The sequence below is a fragment of the Dermacentor albipictus genome, chromosome 1, assembly GCF_038994185.2.
Source record: "Dermacentor albipictus isolate Rhodes 1998 colony chromosome 1, USDA_Dalb.pri_finalv2, whole genome shotgun sequence".
Taxonomy (NCBI): Eukaryota; Metazoa; Arthropoda; class Arachnida; order Ixodida; family Ixodidae; genus Dermacentor; species Dermacentor albipictus.
The window spans coordinates 109,137,895-109,159,108 of record NC_091821.1 but is presented as its reverse complement, the minus strand read 5'-3'; the positions used below and the strand labels follow the sequence as shown (position 1 = coordinate 109,159,108).

Here is a 21,214-nt window from a genome sequence, read left to right as displayed (position 1 = left end):
AATTTATGTGACCCAGAGTATGTTTTTGAAAAATTGCCAAATTTGGCTTTTGAGCAACTGTCTCTGACTGACCTCGAAAATCGGGGGTTTCTTGGCTATTTTAGCCAAGGCAGAAGCTGAAAAACGTTTCTGACAAGTCTTCAAAAGCTTTCTCGCTAACTAAAGTATGCAACTACATCCCATATTTATTTCATTATAAATGCCAATATTGAAAATATAGCAACAATTGCAACATTTTAGAAACATTTTAAAAGAAATAATCATTGCCAATATTTATAAAAATTGTATAGAATACTCACCCAAGACTGGTAAATCTAGTACTGCAAAAACGTGTTGCATTATTTTATTTTAAGTGAGAAAATTGAGCCTATTTTAAGACCATGCATGATCATTCCAACGACATGTCTCATTCTAATAATAAAATAAAAATCGCGTTCATGCTGAATTCTGAACTCATTCATTTTGTTGTAAAGGAGTGCGAATCAGATTGTGTCTTCTTGGCCTATTTTTAGCCATGAAATGAGTTGAGCTTGAGTTTTCAGGGCTCCTGCATTTATATTCCTACTATGGTACTTTGAGGCAGCAAGCACATGAGAATGTGTATGTACAGCAAGTTTTTTAAGACTAGTCGGGGAAACCTGTTTCTGACATTGATCTCTAATTAAGTCTGCTATCTGAAATGCTCTCTGTGTACATTAACGATTCACCAGCCCAGTAGGAAAGCACAATGGTGCCACTGCAGTGGATGAGCCAGCTGTGTATGTTCAAATGAGGACAGTCACAAAACAGGTCCCAAATATTTTTCATTCTCACTTAGATTTTTATATTACGCATAAAAATCCTTCCGCACAGCAGAACAGTAACTACTTTTCCAACATAAGCTTTTTTTTTTTCCACACACAAGAAATCTTAACTGAGACAAGGTGCAAAAATCTTGTGATCAAGTCGCAACACGTTACAAACTTTGAAAGTGTGTGGTACAGAGAACACAGTTTTCTACACTTTAACCCTTTTACTGAATCCACTGGAAAGCAGCCCTGTATCAGTTGCAGTGGGAGACATTGTGCAATGCTGGTGACATCTTGCAGGTTCGACCCCCACAAAGGCTTCTTCTGCAAAGTGCTCTCCCAGAACAACCGCACCAAGTGCTTGGGGCAGGGCAAAGGGCGCCTTTATCCACCCATGGACATTCGGGCTGAGAAGTTCCTCAAGGCCTACTACCTGTCACACAATGTGGCTCTCTCCAAGCTGTTCAACAACCTCAGGCAACCTCAGCCCCATTGGCTCAAAGAAGACCTTTCACGGGGATGAGTCTGTTTGCTTCTTCTGTTTGCCATTTTTGCCCGTATTAAAGGGCATGACAAAGTCAGGCTCTTCCCCTGGCCTAGCAATGCATCATGGAACACTGTGCCATAGTACCACTTGTGCCAGCAAGCTTGACTGCCTTGTGGAAATTAATAGAAAAGAGGCACATAGGTCTTTTGTGCTCCATGTCATCCTGAGATTTACCAGGAGTTTTCATGACGCTGTATAAACTAAGATGCTATACGGAAATTTCTTCATGAAATAGACCAGGGTCTTATTCTTGGGCCATTTGCCACTTGGTCTTTGTTTTTCAAGTGAAAAGAAAGAGCACATACTTTTTCAGTATTTTTGGAAAGGGTGAAAAAAATGAAGGAATGGCTTCCTCCCTGATTCAGCATTGCTGAAGGAGAGGTGCAGTTGCTATAATCAGCTGACATTTATGTCTGCATCTGCTCTTTGCACTTTTTTATTCTTTAAGTTCTCACCTTGGTATAATTGGTCTTCAGACTTCATTAATGCACCATTCAGCAGTCGCCCTGGTATTCTTAAGTTGAGATTTTCATAAGTAGCTTATCATTATGCCGAGCTTGATTCACACATATGTTGGGAAAGTTTGGTGCTTTGAGTAGCGCAAGTTTACTTTTCGTAACAACTACCTATTGTCTGTGAAAAGTTTGGGTCCTGATGTCCCTGCATTCTATAAGGACTAAATTGTTCGTATAGGTTCTTGTATACAAGAAATGTCTGTGGGCTTGCCACTAGGAGCAGGAGTGTCCACTTTCGCCTAACTAAATGTGTGGTGCACTTGCGCCTCTCTCATAAAAGAAACTGCTGATGCTCCTTGCCAAAGGCCTTGAGACCAGCAGCGCCTGGTGGAACATTGATGTTGTTTGTACCTCTGTGCCGTGTGCTCCATTTGTGAATGCTGTGCCAGCTAGGGCAACTGAATTGCTGCTGATATTTTTTGGACTCATGCCATGTGTCCTGAAGTGTGTCACTCTCCTTGCAGACATTTTATATACACAGTGGGAAAACACCTTTGCTCACTGGGTGTTCGTCTTCTGCCAGTTAGTTGGCTTGGCTTTGCAGATGGATCTTCATAGGTGGCTCAAACATGGTTTTCTCCTAAATATTGAAAACCTGGAGCAGTATGTTACCTTTTCTTTCTTTTACTGTTACATGTACATTTATGCTCAGTTTGTATAAATTACGTCAGTCTTTTAGCATCAGACTGGGTTAAGTAATGACAAATTGTGGAGCTGAGACAGAAAGCAACTTCAGTGTCATATGTATATGTGGATGTTGTAATAGCCTGAAAGCCATACTGAGCCAATTTATTTTCATAATATGCTATGGGTATATTCCGATTGACATTTCTTTTGTCTTTGCGGTGGTTGAAAAAAAAATGTACATACAAAAGATGTCGAACTTGTAGTCCGTATATGTAAATATTTTGCTATGTTGCTTTAGTTTTGCAGAAACATTCACAAGCATTTTGCAGATGAAACTCTCTTTTCTATAGTTATTGTGTTTTGCCTTTTACTCAAATTACACACTCCAAAGACGTATACATTGCACTACTCGCTGCAGCAATTTCGCAGTTAACTTTGCAGTTAATGCTTTATGTTTCATGTGACTCAATTTGAAATCAAAAAGCTATTCGAAGCTATATGTGCTTTATTGAGCACAATACGGTCAAAACATGCCTACATTGGAATAAAAATATACAGTGTATCTAGTAGAACCTCGCTGCTATGTTTCTGAGGGGAGGACGTTTAAGAAAAATTATTCAGGTAAGCATGTGATTTGAAGCCACTAAGAGGAATAATAGAGCTAAGACCTAGTACAAGGGCGTTTACCCCTGTACAGCCAAACCCATTTATCATCATCAGCCTATATTTAGGTCTACTGCAGGACAAAGGCCTCTCTCAGTGATCTCCAATTATGCCTGTCTTGCACTAGCTGATTTCAACTTGCACCTGCAAATTTGCCTAACTTCGTCACCCCACTTAAATTTCTGTCATTCTCAACTGCTCTTCCCATCCCTTGACACTCATTCTGTAACTCTAATGGTCCACCGGTTATCTGCTTTACACGTTACACAGACTGCCAAACTCCATTTTCTTCCCCTAATGTCAACTAGAATATCGGCTAATTGACACATATAGTTTAACCCACTTATATCAATACTTTTATATGCCAAGAAATTCATTGTTATAACTGGTAATTGTTATAGTCGGGATGTACAAAAAGAAACAGGTGGCAAGCATTCAAGCATTTTAACTAGACAGAAAGAAGTACTATATTTACTGGCATAACTTCAGCACCCTTTTTTCTTACTTTAGCACATCGAAAAGGGGGGTACACAAATCACGCGAAAATTTTGCAAACACATCCTAAATGTCTACGGTGTACCCCCAGTTATACGTCCTCGGATTTTCAACGTCCCTGGTTTTACGACAGATTTATGCAGTCCCGGTGAACTCCCCACCCATGCGAAACTGCAAAACCGGATGAATGAGAAGCTCCGTCAGTTCCCAGCAGCTCCCTCACAGCACCGTCCCCTCCGTTAGAAAGGGGAGAGTGCCCCTTCACACGCGGAAAGCTCGGACTGATTTACGGGTTCCTTCCTTGTCTCCTTTTTTCCTTCCCTCGTATTCGCTGCCATCGCATTGTTCGTTTCCCTTCCCTCTCTTTATGTCACTCAACTGCCTCCCCCTTCTTTGCCGCCTGGTTGCACTTTCTCTGTTTCGGCATTTTCTCTCAGCAGTGCCTGCTCCTGTCACCGGATGCATTCGTGTATACAACCGACAGTATTTTGAGCACTGTGCCAAGCTCGCTAACTTCGTACAGTGCCAAGAACTTTGTCAGCCGCACACTTCAACATGTCCTGCGTGTCCAGTGCCAAGTCTTGCGCAAGTGAAACTATCTCCAAAAGCAAAAGCCAGAGAATACCCCCCTAGCGCGTATAGAAGGCACAAGAGCATGTGCAAGAATCGAACCCATTACCCACCGGAAAGTCCGCAGATTGTGTCCGATACGCATGTTCACACATGCAGTTCGGAGCTTTGTATACGCACGAGCACACAGGACTTCTCACGCATATGTCGTTAGGTTTCTGGTTTCACGTGGGTAGTCGTATCATGCCGATACTGCTGGCTGCTTACGAGCTTGTGCTGATGGGCTTCTGCGGGGCAGGACAGGGAGCACAAAATATGCTAGTAACAATTTTTTTCTAGTTTTTTTTTTTTTCAAGAACCAGGGTGATAATTTACGGGCGTGCAAATAACCTAACCAGTTTTAACATTACTCAGGTGTAACAATGAGCAGCAGCTGTACCTTCAACTTTTGTGTGTGTCCTATGGTTAAATAAACCGCTTGTTCCCATGCCGCATTATTGGCTATAACAATTAAATCTGGCTACTTGGAGTCTGCACGTTTGTGCCACGCACCCCGCACGGCATGTTATTGTCAGTCCTCTCTGGTCTCCCTTCCACCCCTCTGAAGTCTGCTATAGGGTGAAAATTAGACTGGAGAGGTGCATGCGATGTCGGCAATATGACGCGTGCCATACGGAATGCGCAGCTCAAAGGTGAGTGTGAAAAAGCAACTCACGCTTCTTGTGCTTTTCTTTTTGCAAGAATTTTGCATTCCATTTCCTTTCAGCACACACACCCAGTAGCCAGATTTAATTTTTATAACCGACAAAGTGACATGAGAGCATTGTAGTATGCGGTTTATTTTACCATAGAACACATACAAAACTTGATGGTGCATTGACTGCTCATTGTTATATCCAATATACCCTAGTGTTAAAACCGGTATCGTTATAAGAGGGTTCGACTTCATTCAGAAATGCATCTTTAAGCCGATGCTTGATTTGAACTAAATAATGAATGTTGTGAATGTGCCTAATAAAGCACCGCGAGTGTCTTGAGCACGTTCTTGCCAGGCGTCATTTAAATGAAGTCAAGCATGTTACAGTTAAGGATGCACTTCAGAATACTAGGGTTAATGATGTTTTCACTCATTCAAAATATATTGGTTACCTTCTACAGGCACATGTTCCAACTTGTTGAGAGGAGAGCTTGTTTTAAGAGGCCATGAATATGGTCTGCCATTCTTAGCGTGCAAGAAACTACACAGCTGTCAAAACCTGTAACTGCCTGAGTGAGAGCAGCTGCTGCAGTAACTTCTTTCCTGCCACTGTCATTGCAATGGAAGACTTCATCTTCTTGCATCTCTGACATGATTTCTGCCACACTTTAGGTTTGTGCTCTGGGATGTTGATAACTTTCTTACAATTAAGCCAACTTAACTGCTTTGGGTCACAAGAAATGTTTGCTATAAGAGAGGTTCATTTCACTTGCTCTTGACCCAACAAAGCACCGGCACCACTCCACATCAAAGAAAATTAAATCAACTTGTCCACATTTATTTCTGGCCATGCAAAATATATTGGTTAATTATTAATTACAGTTAATTAATTATACATTGATTTGCATAACTATCTACAACTGAAAACTCCCTTTAGCATATCAAAGATGCCAGTATGGGCTCTACATCAGGATTCCAGCATGTAAATCAGAGCCTTTAGGCATCAAATTCAGCATATCGAAAATGATTACATAGGGCTTCGTGGTGTTAAAACAACCCTTGAGGGAGTTGTTAGATTGTAGGATTGTTTCACATGTGAAAATAATGCACAAAGTGATCTTTTGCCAAAAACATGTTATTTCTTTGCTTATGTTATTACATTCCTTATGTTATTTCTTTGTTTTAAAACATGCTTAATTCTTTTGTTAGCATAGGAAAATGACCATTTTTCAGGAACCAAGAAAACAAGTTTTTCTTTTTTCTTTTTTTTTGTCTCTATAGACAAGGTTACAGCATATAATGTTCTATTATAAATTGTATAAATCTAGTTTTTTCCATAACCTGCAAGAAACCTGTAATAAGTAATGAAAAAATTTTTATGAAGCCAGCATATTCATAGCCACTTAAAAAAGAAAAGTCCATATATATAAATGTCAAAAGATATTCAGAATATATGTTTCAACGACAAATGTTCCAAGAACAGTAACATACTGAAATCTGATTGAAGTCTTCAATCACCAACGATCAGTTAGAATAGGCATGGCAGCAAAAGAGTTCACTACAAATTAGAAATGTTGTGGGTTCATTCCCATCGCAACCAGACAGCCACTGGTTTACATGGGCACAAGCATACCCCAGCCTCACGTTCAGCATTCTTCAGGGGTGATACGCTTGGGAATGGAGCGTGCCCCCTAAATTCCTGTCGAAACCTTTGTGAGCACAAAAATGAGGTTTAGGCCACTCCCATGGCAGCCATTTCCCATGTGGCATCTCAATGCACCTATTAGGTGGCGATGCCCTTGTGTTGGACCAAACTCCCCTTTTCAAGCATTGAGGTCCCCTAATTTCCGAGCACCTAGCCAGGAGCGCACTTGTGCCTATTTTTACCAGTAGGTACCCAGCAGCAACACTATTCTGCCTCCCACAGCTCCAGTGGATGCCCTTCAACAAGGCTGTCTGGGATTATACAAAGGGCACTCGGAGACCATCCACATGATCCCTGTACACCCCCTTTCGAGATGCGAACCCCCACAAGTAGCGGCGCGCCAGACCGGGGGACATCTCTACCCATTAGAAAAACCAGTGGGCTTCCACCGGCACCAGGGTTTCCACCGGCACCAGGGTTTAAACCCAGTGCCTCCCTCATTCAAGGCAGATGCACTACCACTGGGCTATCACTGCTGTGAACTAGTTGGTACATATCTACTAGAATGCTTGGGGACAGTGTGAAGCTGTGGGACAAGATTAGACTGCATGAACACAGTCTTGTCTGTGCTCGTGTTGTCCCTCTAAACATTCAGTGTGCAAGGAAGGCAACCATGAAAGTTTAAACAATCTCTAGTGTGTTTAGGACCCCCCCTACCTCCACACTGCCCGCCCAGTGCACTTAACATACTTTTCCTCTCATTTTCAAATGCACAAGCTAGGAGGGCTTCCTTCACACTTCTTGATTTAAACGTTGGGTAGTTGTGATGAAACTGTGCCGCAGTTTTGTCTGCCTGTTTTATCCAAACTGGCACAGCAGCCGTGTCATTGTACGTGGGGGGCAGTCTGTAGGCTCCTTACTGAGATTTTTGGTTAAAGAGGACTTTTTTTTATTAAGTAAAAATTCACTTAAAGGAGGCTGTTATAAGTGGCACAGTAAAACATGCCATCTGTCACTCCTGGAACATACCTTCTAATCAACATTTTGTGAAACTTGGAAATTGTGTTGTCAGGATCATAGGGACAGGCAAAGAAATAGGGGTATTTTTGGCATGCCCTATTATGTGCCTGTGAACCCCAAGAACATGTCAGCGAGGTTCTACTTTTTGGTATACAAAAGTTGGGAAAGTTATTGACAAAGAAGTACATTGGAGTTAGTGACCTGCTTTCATGAACTACTTAAATGGAGTTGTGGAGAAAAATAGTCATGTACATGTATTCATTTTTGTTAATGTTTGTGTCATTAATATTATGTTTTTCGGTCGTGTGAGTGGTCTCGTAAAATTGATCTTGTCATACACTTGCGTGGGTCCCATATTATCGTGGGGCACTGGGTTAATATTGGGGTTAGTTGTGATCTGTTGCTTTGCTCATGTTGTTGGCATCTAATACACAGGCACTGACACACAGAGGCTGCCAGTAACTTTCCTACTGGTTGTACCATGGCACCACTGAATCTGTTAGAGCAAGCCAGGGTAGCTGTGCAACCTAAATGTTTGGGGGCAACAGAAGAGCAAAACACGTTGCTTTTTAGTGGATCATAGAGAACGAACAGATCGCATTTGTGAAAGCAATAAAAAGAAAGAATTACTGACAGGCTACATGACCTGGATGATAATATAACTACTTCCACAGTATGGAATACACATTCTCAACATTATAATGGTTTCTTAAGAGTGATATGTCAGAACTAGCTGCTATTTTTGTTTGATGCATAGTTTCTTACGCTTTTGCTGGTTCATGCAGCTATGGGTACTTCAACAACTGTGTTATTTAATTGGGATGATCAAGAATATGGTTGGTATTCAAGCTTGAGGGCGACTTCTGAGGACTTGGTTGTGGGAAAAGTGTGAGGGCTGTCCTTGCATAACAAATCTCAACATCTAAAATTTTTCCTCTGTTTCTATAGTGATATTTCTTTAATCTTTAACTCAAATTAATAATTTAAGGAAGGAAAACTGTCTCAAATTTTGTTGTTGGGGCTCCTAATATATGGCATAAACAATTCTGCTGCAATAAAGTAGTTTTTTTTTTTAACTGTGTTTATAATCGGTACTTGTATTTCCTTTTGTGCACCTTAATGGCCAACGCAGCTGCACCTCATGAAATAGAAAAGATAAAATGTACTGCTCTCAGTGGGCACATTTCATAATGTTGTAAAGCTACATTTTCCAAAAATGAACCGTTCTGTTTTCTTGCACGATGATGCACATGGGACCTCTCCAGTTTACTTGGATCAGACAACAGCCTGAGAACTTTTATTGGAGAGAAAACTGTCTCATTATCACATGAGCTAACTGCTGATGACTACTGAAGAAGCCTCCGGAATTTGGGCTTTCCTTTGCACTTTGTGAGAGATGACCATAGTAAACAATTCTTGCGCAGTAAATGAAGACTTTTTTAAGTTCTTTCCCTTGCCAGCAGGTCACTAGTGTCCCTTAACATGGCCATTTATGTTTATGGGGATGAGATAGTGAGCAGTTGCTGAAATTTACGAATATATCATTTACTATTCAAATAGGGGCTGGCTGTCTTTTTCTACTCACCTCTCCCCTAGCAAACAACCGTGTACTTAGTTTGGTGGCACTGCCATCAGCATTGAGCATACAGCTGCTTTTCACATAGCTGCACTTAAAATCACTTTATCAAATAATTAATCATCTCAGGTTCACTGCATTATGTTCCCTGCCTCATGTAAAGAAAAACAAACCACTGGCCAGAGATCCTCGCTGTAGTCGCAAACAACTCAAGATTTCAGAGTGGAAAAGCTTCTTCTGCAAAGCATATTAGGCCAGCCACGTGCTTTGTATGTAGTTGTTTTCAGAAAGAAGCTTTCTGTGCTCTTGCACATTAAGAACTACAATAATAAAGGATTTTGAATAGTGCTAGTATGTGAGTAGACTACAAGGAAAGACAGACCTGTCCTTGTATTCTACTCATGTGCTTGCGCTATTCAAAATCCCTTCTCATTGTATACCAGCAGGCCCAAATTGCTGCGGGTTTGTATAATAATAAACTTTGAAATATTCCAATCAATAAAATTGAAATTCTATGCGTGAGTGCATCATGAACCACCTGGCTGGTGGACATGTGGCTCTGCCATCATAGGATAAGTCGGCCAAACTCCTACCAGAGGAAACGGCATGTTTTGAACATTTATAGTGCCAGATTTCATACCACTCATTTTCCCTACAAAATTTTGCTGCAACTTCAGCATTGACCGTCACAATAGCTTGTATATGTTGAAGTAGGAATACTGTGTTAGAAATTATCACAAGTGCTGACAGTCTGCTACATCTTAACTAAAGTTCGACTGCTTTAAACAGGAACGGGCATGTATGCATGCATTACTAGTACACAATTCAGTGTTCATGTACCCTTCTGCAACTGCAGCAGCTCTCCAAAGCATTCTAAAGCTTGAAGTTGCAATGTGAAATAAGGTTTTATTATGGCGCAGGTCTTTTGTGCTGGCATAAAAAGGCAAAGAGAAGCTTTCTTTAACTGTTCACTATTGGCAGCCACGTGCAGTCAGACTTGTACATGCCATCTTGATCACATGTGGTCACTTAAACTCATGGTCACTTAAGGCAGTGTAGCATAACTGACTGATGATTGAATGTATTTGAGGTGTATTTGCCGCTGCGTTCTTATCCTGCGACTGATGATAGGCTTCCTATCTTATGTCATTTTTCTCGTTTTAGAGGGCAGCATAGGCCACCAGTGTGTTTTGAATAATGCCATTCAAGAACTGTGAGCCCTAATCGACAATGTTTAAAAGGAAGCAATTTCATTCTTTCTACCATGCAGCAGATACTTTATGAACATAATCAGAAGCCACCTTCATTTGAGGCAGCTTTTTTTTTTCTTGCTTTTGTAACCTGTGACTGATATTTAGCAGTTCATATTTGACAAATTATTAACCATCCAGTTTCTGATTCTGAACGTGACCTGATTATCTTTGCTCCAAGTTTTTTTGCCAGTTTTCTTTTTTGTTAACTTTACAAGAATGTTCTTGCTTTCCAGCCCTATTTGGCTGATAAATTATTCCAAGAATGCTTTTTATTTTTGTTTGTTTAGTGGAACCAGGAAACCAGAGGCCACAGCTCTACAAATAAATTCTTAAGTGTGCATCTTTTGCTCATATACATGATATGATACATGGGTAGAAGGCTGGGATATTGTACACAAAAGCTGTATGTTTAAACCTTATGAACTGTGCCATACTGAATGAAATGTTATGGATAGTATGCTGTTTCTTTTTTGTTCCTGAAGGCTGTGTGTAGTGCAGCAAGGGAGTTTGTGTTCTTTACCTGTATAATCGTAAAGTGAGTGGAAACAAATCAAGTGGTGTGCTGGGATTCATCCATTTTCCAGCAGCTAGTGCCTGAAAGCAAGAATCCAGTCTTCTGCCTCTTTGGAGCAAGCGTGTTGGCAGCATGGCATGCACAGTGCTATCAGTGATGGTGCATATGATTTGCTAACGAGCAGATGCAAGGAATCGCAGCTCATTACCTCTAATGGTAAAGCACAAGCGGTGTGCTGCATCTCCCTGCTGGGTGCATTCATGACCCCGCATTCACTAACAAACCACTAGTCTTTCAGGGTGACATTTGCGACAGAAGTGCCATACATTAAACTGCCAGTGAAGCTGTTTTATGTGCCTCATCTTCCAGAATTTTGCCCTCCCTCTACGATGCCTTCCTCCTCTGTACCAAGTCATGTCTGTTCTTGACTCGTGACAATCTGTCATTCAATTAGATTGTCTACAGGTCTGTTAATTACTTTTGTCTGGCTTGACGTGGTTTTAGTATTTTATTGCATGGTGCTAGCTCTTTCAATTCAGAATAGAAGGCAATAGATATTTCTTGTCTATTGTGTTGATATTAATGTGCATTATTTTCTGTGTAATACAGAAGTGTTTGCAATGGAAGGGATTTTATGTCTTTGCTTTTTTTTTAGTGCAGTTATAAACATATGGTAACGTCATACTTGGTGGTTTGGGTTTGTCTATCTCAGGGTAGATTGAAAGGCTGGTGTAATTTCTGTTTGCCTAATTTAATGATTGATGTGTGTTATGTCTTACTGTTTGTCCTTGTTGACTTTTGTCTAATTATGTACTGTAGAGAGTTAGAGAATTAAAAGGCTGCAGATTGTTTTGAAACATGAGGCCACAGCAAGAACAAAAAACTAAAAAAACGAAGTGACAGTAGTTCAAGACCATCTGCTTGGCTTTTCTTTTGCTTTATGAAGCAGGCTGACGTCTGTTCATCAAAATGAAAAAGTTTGTCATTTGTTTTTTTTCACTGGCTCAGAAGTGCTAGCCACAGCAGTTGTATGAAATCCTGCCTGCACAAATGCCACCCATCTGAGTTTCTACTTGCAGTATTTTTTGGCAATGCTGTTGTTCTTATATTTATACACTTGTCGTGATTACTACTTACTAAATGTCTGCAGATGTAATATGTGTCCTTAGGCAACTTTTGGTACGAGAAAGGCACTCCTGGCACCAGCTGGCCAAGGCCCTGTGCCAGTCACATCTTTTATCTCGTGTGGCCGTCCCAGTGAAGAAGCGAGGCAAAGAACTTTGAATATTTATTCAAAAGCTTGTGCACATGCATAAAGGTATACTTTTAATTTTAATTAAGCTGGCATCAACCACTAATGAATCTTGGCTCCTTATATTGCTTCTTGTTTTGTACTGTTTGTGTAGCAGCTGCTCTTTGTCTGTGGAAATGTGAAATAGCATTAGTTACTGAGCTTATGGGGCAAAAGAGTCTTAAAAAGAAAAAGATTGGATGGCACAATAGGCTTGCGTGAAAGCATTAAAGCCTGGAGGTTTCCAGCTTTTGGGGTCTGTTCAGCGGCTAGTGTTTGGACTGCAGTTCTCATACAGCAGCATGTTTCAAGGGTGTACAGAAAATTTACTGTTATAGCATCGTAAATATACAATGTTTCCCATTGTTATTTGACTTTGTTTATGCCATCTTTTTATTTGCTTTCTGTGAAAGCTTCATATGCTAGCAAGTTGTAAGAAATGAAATGTGTGCATATTGTACATTACAGTTTGCAGATGTGTGTTATAATTTGCATCATTTAGCCTTGCTTTGTTTGCAATGTATATGTGCTAAATTGCCACAAAATTTATTGATGTTTTAAAGCCATGAACACCTATGTTCCCTGTGTTCACTAGTTATATTGCCCACAATAAAAATGAAAGCAGTTGATGTTGTGACTCAAGTTTGTGAAGGTTGAACAGTTCTAGCTAATGTTGGAATTTACCACCAAGAGTTGGCTTAGAACTTCTGAGAACCATTGCTTAGCCATTCAAAAGTAATCCAAACACTTTTTACCCCAATTACCTTAAAACTACCCTCAAGTGTTGAAGCTTTTGGGGCAAAGGGCTCATGTGAAAAATGGCGTGTTAGCATGTAAATGGCTTCGTACTGTGTATAGCACAGTTTTCTGGGCTTGGTGTTGTGAAGGGCAGCTTCAGGACATGTCTTCAGTTCTGTAATGTGCCAGCATTAATTAGTTAATAACCATGAAGTGAGCTCCATGGGAGCCATGTATTGAAAGTTGGAGAACTGTGGCCTTGTGTGCATGAAGAGCCACAACCACATCGCATCAAACTACAAGCTGTCTTTTGCAGCGAAAGCCATGAACAAGTAGCTTGTGATGTGCCGTCATCTCAGAGGATCAACTTTTTTGGCTGTTCCCATGTGAACTCGGACCGACCAAAATGTCCATATGCGCTGGTTCTCCTGTAGATGGGCTCCTTTAGCTTGAGGTCTCTGTAACATAACAATTCGTGTGAGTTCCCCCAAGTTCCTCCTCCTTTTTTTTTTAGGCAAAGCTTCTACAGACACTTAGCTGCTGATCATTTTACAGAATCGTACATGGCAACATCCTGTAAAGGTAGGCTCAACATTCCTGTATTGTAGGTTATAAATGTTTGTTGCTAATCATGCTTGTAGCAGAGTTTTTTTTTTTTAGTGTGCTGTAGACATTGCTTGCAAAGGCCTAATTCTTGTGCAATTTGCAAATTACCAGCAGTTGGAAAAACATGGCCCCCACAAATAACGTGAATGTTGAATAATGAAATTAGATATCTACCCACGTGATAAAAATATTGTCTTGCCAATAATTTCGGAATATCAAAATTGAATGGAACAAGAAAAAATTTTGCTCGTGGAAAAGTTGACAGTAGTATGAGGTGTCCCAGAAAGAAAGTTGCATACATCGACACTGTTTGGTATCTAAAATCTGTAACGACGAAAGCTTAGCCCGACAGATGACCGCGATTTCTAAAGTAATACCATATTCTCACGAATATAACGCGAGATTATATTTTTCTTTACCGATTTCGCTTTTGCAAGTGGCGTGAGCTTGTCTACCAAGCGTAAGCTTTGCGGGAAAGCCATCTTTCGTTAAGAGGCACGGGTTTGCGAATGACGAGAGACCAGTTCGGTGCAATGACTTCGAGGCGGTGGTGCAGAGGGGTTCGAATTCAGCAAGAACGCTTATGCATGCATAATGAGCATGGTGTAATGTTCGGGCAGAAAACAAGGCGCGCTCTTAACGGGCATTGAGAAGCTTGTACCCCAAGACAAGAGCCCATAATTCGGCACAGCACGGCATGGTACTGGCCAAATGCTGACGCAACAGCGGGCAATGGTGTGCAGTCTCGGCGGCATCGTCTGGCATGCAGGAGGGATCATGACGTCAGGCAGTCAGCCTTCGCAAGGCAGCTTCTGACGCCGTTCTGTCCCACTTATTCACTCGGGTAAATCATGCGAAATGCTCGCATCGCGCATTCAATCCTGGGAGCAGCACTTCGTACGTGGCTTAGTTCGTGGCAGGTTTGGGCGCCGCAGGCGGCCGGAGTTTCCGCCACCTTCTCCAGGCCGTGCCGCTTGCTTTCTGCTTGCCGCATTTTATGCATTCTCGGCATTGATAACTGTAAACATTGTTGCCTTTGCAGCGACGTAGCAGAGAAGCGGGCAGACTTACGTTCAAACCGCACTCCACACTACACGCCTGCGGTCGTGCGTAAAACCACGTGTAGCACACAGGTAACCGAATTTAGGTTTACACTGCTTGTGTGGAACCAGTGTAAATTTGGCACTTGTGTGCGACATGTGCAGTTTTACGCACGACCGCAGGCGTGCGGTTCGAGCGCTGAGTGGAGCGAGTTGCCAACACTGCTTGCCATCATGTGTTTCTCAGTTTCTCTCCTTCGTGTTTGTAAGCTCTGTGACGTTGGTAAACCTGCTAGGTTCCTTTTTCGAGTTGGCCAAGCTCTCGCGCTGTGTCCTTCCACTTGGTCAAGTTCTTCACGTTTCGTGATCGCGTTATCTTGTATCTGCTAATGTAGTGGTGTCGGTAGCGGCATAATCTTCACAATTTATGCCTTTTTCTGTGTCTTTATTTCTTTTTGCCAAATGAGCGTTACGCAACACGACGTTTATAGCGCACTGATGGCCACCACCACGGGATGAATTGCCACCGGCACTGCTTTTCCTTTCTACCTGGCGTGCCTTGATGTGCAGGCATCGAGGCACCCTATGTCTAACTTTTTCGGGGACCTTTTGAGCAACACCAAATATTAATTTTTGCAAAATAAGATATTAATATAGAATATTTGATAATTATTCATGGATCAAATGTATAAGGGGAGGACAAGATGCAAGTTACGTCGTGATATACCGGGTGTTTCACGTAACTAGAGGTATTCGCCGAGACGTCGGTGCGCCGCCGCCGATGTTTCTTGTTGGCGACGTCGGCGCGCCATTTAAATAGTAATAAATATTTCTAAGTCAATCCAGCTTCGTTAGAGATTTTGTGTTGTCCTGCTTAATTCCTTTGCCTGTCTCAAGCATAGAATCATGTTAAGCAGGGGAGCAATGAAGCAACACAATAAAAACAAGTGACCCTGCTCTCCACGCGTCTGTGCATGCGTGTCGTCACAATTCATCACAACATGAGATTCTGAAACTTCTTCAAAAGCGCAATATAGAGTAACGAGAATAAACAGCGACCTCGGAACGTTGGAAACGCGGCTTGAGGGTCGTGAAAACTGTAGTTGCGCGTAGAATCGGCGATACGTCTGAAAGCGGCATCGGCGCGAGAGATGCAACTTGTAGCAAGATAGAAATTTCTGGTCCCGATGGGCTTAAGGTGCCGGTTGGAAGTTTTCGCACTATTCTGGCCGTTGCATTCGAAGAAGTTTCTACATGTAAAAAAATATTTAACGCGTCTACTGCATGGTGCTGTCTCTTTGTAGCATTCATATAAATAATTGAATGCAACTGATACCGATAGCTACACTGCACTATAAAACAGTTTCAACCTGCAGATAAAAAAAAAAAACTTTTTTTTCGGGAATAATTGTGCATCTGAGAAATGCCTGCATTTCTACTAATCCACACTTCATTCATTCAACGTGGTGACGACGAGTTAACAAATTGAGCAAATTTGTTTTCTATCGCATCATACGACGGCTTAAGAAAAGTTCAGCTGTTGCAGAAAAAAAAAATTTCTTCTGGGAAAAAAAAAGGCTATAAGAAAAGTTACATGAGCAAAGGGTTAATAAGATTCAGAACAAGTGATTTCACTGATTTTCCAGTCGGGAATGTGCGTTATAACTACTGCTGATTGGTTAACAGCTTAAAGGCTGAACCCAGCAAAAGTTGGTCACAGCAGAGGTGTTTTTTTTTTGCGTAAAGCATATTGTATAAACGCAATCTCATTCTGGACAAGTGGGAGCAAGGTTATCGTAACTAGATAGTGTCACGTGCGTCGGTGAGACGAATTCACTGACTTTGCTCAATGGTGCAAAATCAGCAAGGCTCTGCACATTCGTGCAGGATGGAATATACAAACGCTCAACATAAACGCTTTTAGAAAGGTGGCCATTTCTTTTTAATATGCAGGCTGAAAAGCAAGCGACTTGCAAAACGTTTTGTATTTCTCTCACTGTCAACACCTTTGTATTCGGACCTCTCAACCCTTAGTGTGAATAGGCCAGAATTTCAACCAGTTTAGCAAAGAAGGGTGTAGCGAAGCAGCTTTTTTATTTGTGGTTTCGGTTTCCACGCCGCCTGCGCCACCGCCGCCAACGAAAAATGGCCGTGTGCCGCCGCCGATGAATACCCAGCGCCGCGTCGGCGACGAAATGAGGGTGCGTAAAACCTCTTAAACTTCGTAAAGTATCGACACTCCACCTCCGCCTTCCCTCCTCCTCGTTTCTCCTCTCTTTCACGCTCCCTCCTCGACCGTGGCGCCGTCTACAGTGCTCGAACGTAGCAACGGCGCCAACATGCGCTCCTCGCCACTTCGTAGACGCTTCTCGAGCAAAAGTGGCGCTGATGCACGGCGCGAGGGCCCACGTGATGCTATTAGGCCAATAGCGACACGGCGTCGGCCTCGGCCAGAGCGCGCGAGGAGGAGGCGGCATTCTTCAAAGCGTGGCACTACTTTACGAAGTTTAAGGGGCATTAAGGGTGCCTCGATGCGCGCGCCCCCCTCCGCCGCTCGGCGGAGCGGGGCGCGCGCATCGAGGCACCCTAGATGAAATCGACCACCACGCCGCCGCCGGTCGAAACCGACACGGCGCATGCCTCTACACGTAACTAGAACCAAATTTAAAAATAGTGATGTGCCTCATACGAATGAGACCAACAGCGTATTGTTTGCAGTCGTCTTGATTTACTATTTTTTTAAGAGCAACTAGTTGTTTAATTACGTTTAATCATGCAAAATTTCAAATATTCGCTTTAGGGCATAAGTCGTATTTGAAAAAGTTCTAGAGTGTGCTGAGAACAACACCTAATATAGTTTTCTCCGCGACGTTATCTCAAATTTCCGTGGTTCTTCTTTTCCGAGCTCTGGTGGAAGCACGCGAAAAATATATTTATAAAAAAAATTACCTCACTGCGCTTTTGCGCGTCTGTATGGCCACCTCGAAATGCTTCAACCGTGGCAACAATTGCCGCCGCGAGAGACCACCCAATAAGGACCTATATAGATATCGACGCACTCCGGGTGCATGTTCGCCATATATCCAGAGTCCCTGACCACCATCTCGCCCGCTTGCCTGAGAAAAGACCCAAGGCAGCGTTCTCCAGATCAACTGCGGCTAACCGGCACTCTTTGTCTTTGAGGCACTCACCCGCAACAAGAACGCCATCCCTTATGTGGTGCTTGAAGAAGCCTCCTGTGTACCTTGCTGTTCCAGGAATAGTGAAGAAAGCTAGCCTGACCACCGCGGCTCTCAAGCAGATCACATTGGAACTTCTGCAATGTTCATACGCTAACCGAATTCATGTTTACACGGATGGTTCCGTCTCGGAAAATTCTACGGGCGCCGTTGTTCTACCACCTCAATCGGTCGTCGTCAAGTTTAAGGCTTCACACGTAACGACATCTACAGGTTCTGAACTGGCCGCTCTTCGCGCTGCTGTCGAATACATTGAAAAAGAACCGCCCAACAAATGGGCAATATTTTGTGACTCGAAAGCAGCCCTCCAGAGCTTGCGAAGTTTACGACGTGGCAATTATGAACAGCTGGTGTCGCAAATCAACGAAACCTGCCATTGCGCATCTGAAAGAGGACATGATATCATATTTCAGTGGCTGCCGGGACATTGTGGCATCGTTGGTAATCACCTCGCCGATGACGCTGCCCGACGTGCCCAGGCTGGCTCACCGACACTCCTTATACCTTTATCCAGAGTCGACGCTGCAAGAGAGCTTCGCAGTCTCGCTCGTACAATCACGTTAGGTTGCTGGCATACACCACAGAACTCTAAGTGTCGTTTACACAGCCTCGACCCATCTCTGAAACTTACATTACCAGCGAACCTTTCCCGACGTGACGCAACACTGCTGTGTCGGCTGTGGGTAGGAGTAGCATTCACCAACTCCTACAGCTATCGTATTGGAATGGCGGATTCACCAATGTGCGCTAAGTGCGAGTTTGAAGAGACCATCAGTCACCTTCTGTGCCACTGTTCTCGCTTCGATAATCAACGTTAGACTCTCAAGTGTGCCTTAAATAGACTGGATGACAGGCCATTTACGGAAGCGAAGATCTTGGGAGCCTGGCCTCACAGTTCACTGGCCCAGAAAGCAGTTCGAGCGCTTTTTCGCTACCTGAGGGCAACATACTTGAGTGCCCGACTATAGACATCCTACACCTAAGTTCTCTCTCTTCCTCTTTCACTCCCCATTCCCTCCCCACGTGTAGGGTAGCAAACTGGACTCAGTCTGGTTAACCTCCCTGCCTTTCCGTCTTCCCTTCCCTCTCTCTCTCTCTGTATGGCAGCGCTCTCAGTCGTGTTTGGAAAGAACGGAGCCCGCTTGTCAATTGCAGAGAGAGAAAGCTATTAGAGAGTTTTAGCCCAGCGGGTTTACGGCCAGCGGAGCGGAGCGGGCGAGCGGAGACGCGACTGCGCATGCGCACCACGCTGAGGCGGCCAGCGGTTTTACGGAGCAGCGTTTACGCCCGCTGGAAAGCACTCCCCAGCGGAGGGTATACGCAGCGCGCGAGCGTGCGTAAGGGCGCGCGGGCGTGTATGGGAAATGCAAGACGGCAGCCGCGAACATGAACGCCGGCAGTTCTGCATCGACGACGGCGACTGCCGCGCTGACCCGTACATTAGTACTCAGTACATTATTAAGAAATAATGCACTGAGAACATGTAATATATCTTTATTCAACATTTCTTGCATAATAAAAGCAAGCGTAATTCAATTTCATTTTTCAGTAACTCCTATTCGAACCACTAGGTGGGGCAGCAGAGCGCCCCGCTCTTTACCCCGCTCGAGCGGGTGATCCGCTGGGCTAAAACTCTTTTTTCGCGAGCCGCTCCGCTGGCGCAACGGTGGAGACCGCTCCGCTCCGCTGGCCGTAAACCCGCTGGGCTAAAACTCTCTATTGTCAACGTCGTGCAACGTGACGTCCCCACCACCGTCGTGAAGATCGAAATCCGCCACGGTCGCAAATGATAAACGCAAATGATATAATGATAATAGGCAGCTGCTGAAGACGGATGCAAACACACGTGGGCTTTCGACGGACATGAGGGCTTCGTTCTATTGAAACATGCGTGCTGCTATCCAGAGGTGCAAGCGCGCACTGACGTCCTTCTTTCTTTTCATATGTAGCGGGATTCTTCAGAGCACGGAAAAATGAACCGCCTAAAAGATAGCGTCTATAGAAACAACTTAAGTCCACTTATCCCCTAATGGTTCAAACAAATATTTAAAATTTAGCATAATTAAACGTAACTAATTAGCTAACTAATGGAACTTCCAAAAATATTCTGAGTAATTCAAGACGACTGCCAACAATATGCCGTTGGTCTAAATTCGTCTAATCGTGGTATTTTTAAAGTTTGCTTCTAGTTACATGAAACACAACTGAAAGTACAAGTGTGCGCCGTCGGCCAGTCATCCTTGTCCACGATCGCATGCGCGCGCACGTGGTTTTCGCGCAGAGTGCGGGGCTGCTCGCCCTGGTAGCACTTCTTTCCTCGTCCGACACGCTGCAGCGCCATTATGCCGTTACGGTGGCTATATAGCGCCGTCGTCGCTCGTACAGCGCGATATATAACCGTGTACAGCGCCAGGAATATATCTCACTGCACGAGCGACACTACAGCTAGCCACCATAACGTGGTGGGAATGGCGCTGCGGCGGGTCGGACGAGGCCGAACAATATCGAGTATCGCTCGCAGTAAGGCCAGCGGCCCCGCACTCTACGTGAAAATCGTATCCGCGCGCGTGTGGACAAGCATGACTGGCCATTGGCGCGCACCTTCAGCTGCTTCGATCGGCCATGCGCGGCGCTGTTCGCGTTTCATTTGCCCCCGATATTGCAGTAAGGTGGGAAGCTGGGCGAGTTGGAAATGATGCATTTTTCGAATCGGCGAGGAGAAGGACGGCATCACAAAAAGAAAGGGCACAGGACGAGCCCTCGATGGTATACCTGATAGCGAAACATCCAGAGACGCCATCCCGTACGCTCAAAACGTGGCGGTTCATCATTGGTTCATGTGGTTACATAAATATTTCGCTAGATCGAGAAAACATATCCGCAGGCGAGTTAAGAAAGAGGCGGACTTTATCCGACGAGTGGGTTATCGTGCACAAAATTTGCTGCTCTATCCTCGCGTAACAACGAGCTGCAAAAGTGCGTCCTGCGCCAGCAGAGTCATTTGAAACAAAATGTGACTCAAGAGCAGTGGCTTAATGTTTCTGCCGTCCTTCGCCATAGCACAGATATTGTTACTGTGCGTACTATTTAATTCGTCTCTGTCATGGAAATTGTCTACAAGTAGGGGTTAGTCTCGTGTACTCTAGCCGCGTATAACGCGGCCTTCTTATTGATCAATTAATTTATTATAATTTTTTTTTGCTTGTAGACCTATCAGTTTGCTCAACCTCCCCGCTACTTACTTGATGATTTTGCCAGGTCTGAGGTCAAAATTCTCCTTCACGATGTGGTGCAGCTCCCGAGGTGTCTTGGTCGCAGTGCCGTAGGTGAAGATGGATATGGAAACTGGCGTGGCGATGCCAATGGCATAAGACAGCTGCGAGCGAATGC

At 43.5% G+C, this 21,214-nt stretch overlaps 2 protein-coding genes across 4 annotated transcripts in view; one reads left to right on the top strand and one right to left on the bottom strand.

Annotated features, from left to right (window-relative positions):
* The window catches only part of sfl (N-deacetylase and N-sulfotransferase sfl), a 126,705-nt gene extending 113,875 nt beyond the window's left edge, over positions 1-12,830 (top strand). For all 3 annotated transcript variants that reach the window (XM_065439416.1, XM_065439417.1, XM_065439415.1), the window contains one exon: positions 1,089-12,830. In XM_065439416.1, coding sequence (XP_065295488.1) covers positions 1,089-1,311 — 223 coding nt within the window. In that variant the 3' untranslated portion in view covers positions 1,312-12,830. The remainder of the gene's footprint in view (positions 1-1,088) is intronic.
* LOC135907707 (S-adenosylmethionine synthase-like) overlaps positions 12,186-21,214 on the bottom strand; it is a 53,728-nt gene continuing 44,699 nt past the window's right edge. Inside the window, exons 8-9 of the mRNA XM_065439419.1 lie at positions 21,067-21,200; positions 12,186-13,397 (exon numbers count right to left, since the gene is read on the bottom strand). Of these exons, the coding sequence (XP_065295491.1) occupies positions 13,295-13,397; positions 21,067-21,200 (237 nt within the window). The 3' untranslated portion in view covers positions 12,186-13,294. The remainder of the gene's footprint in view (positions 13,398-21,066; positions 21,201-21,214) is intronic.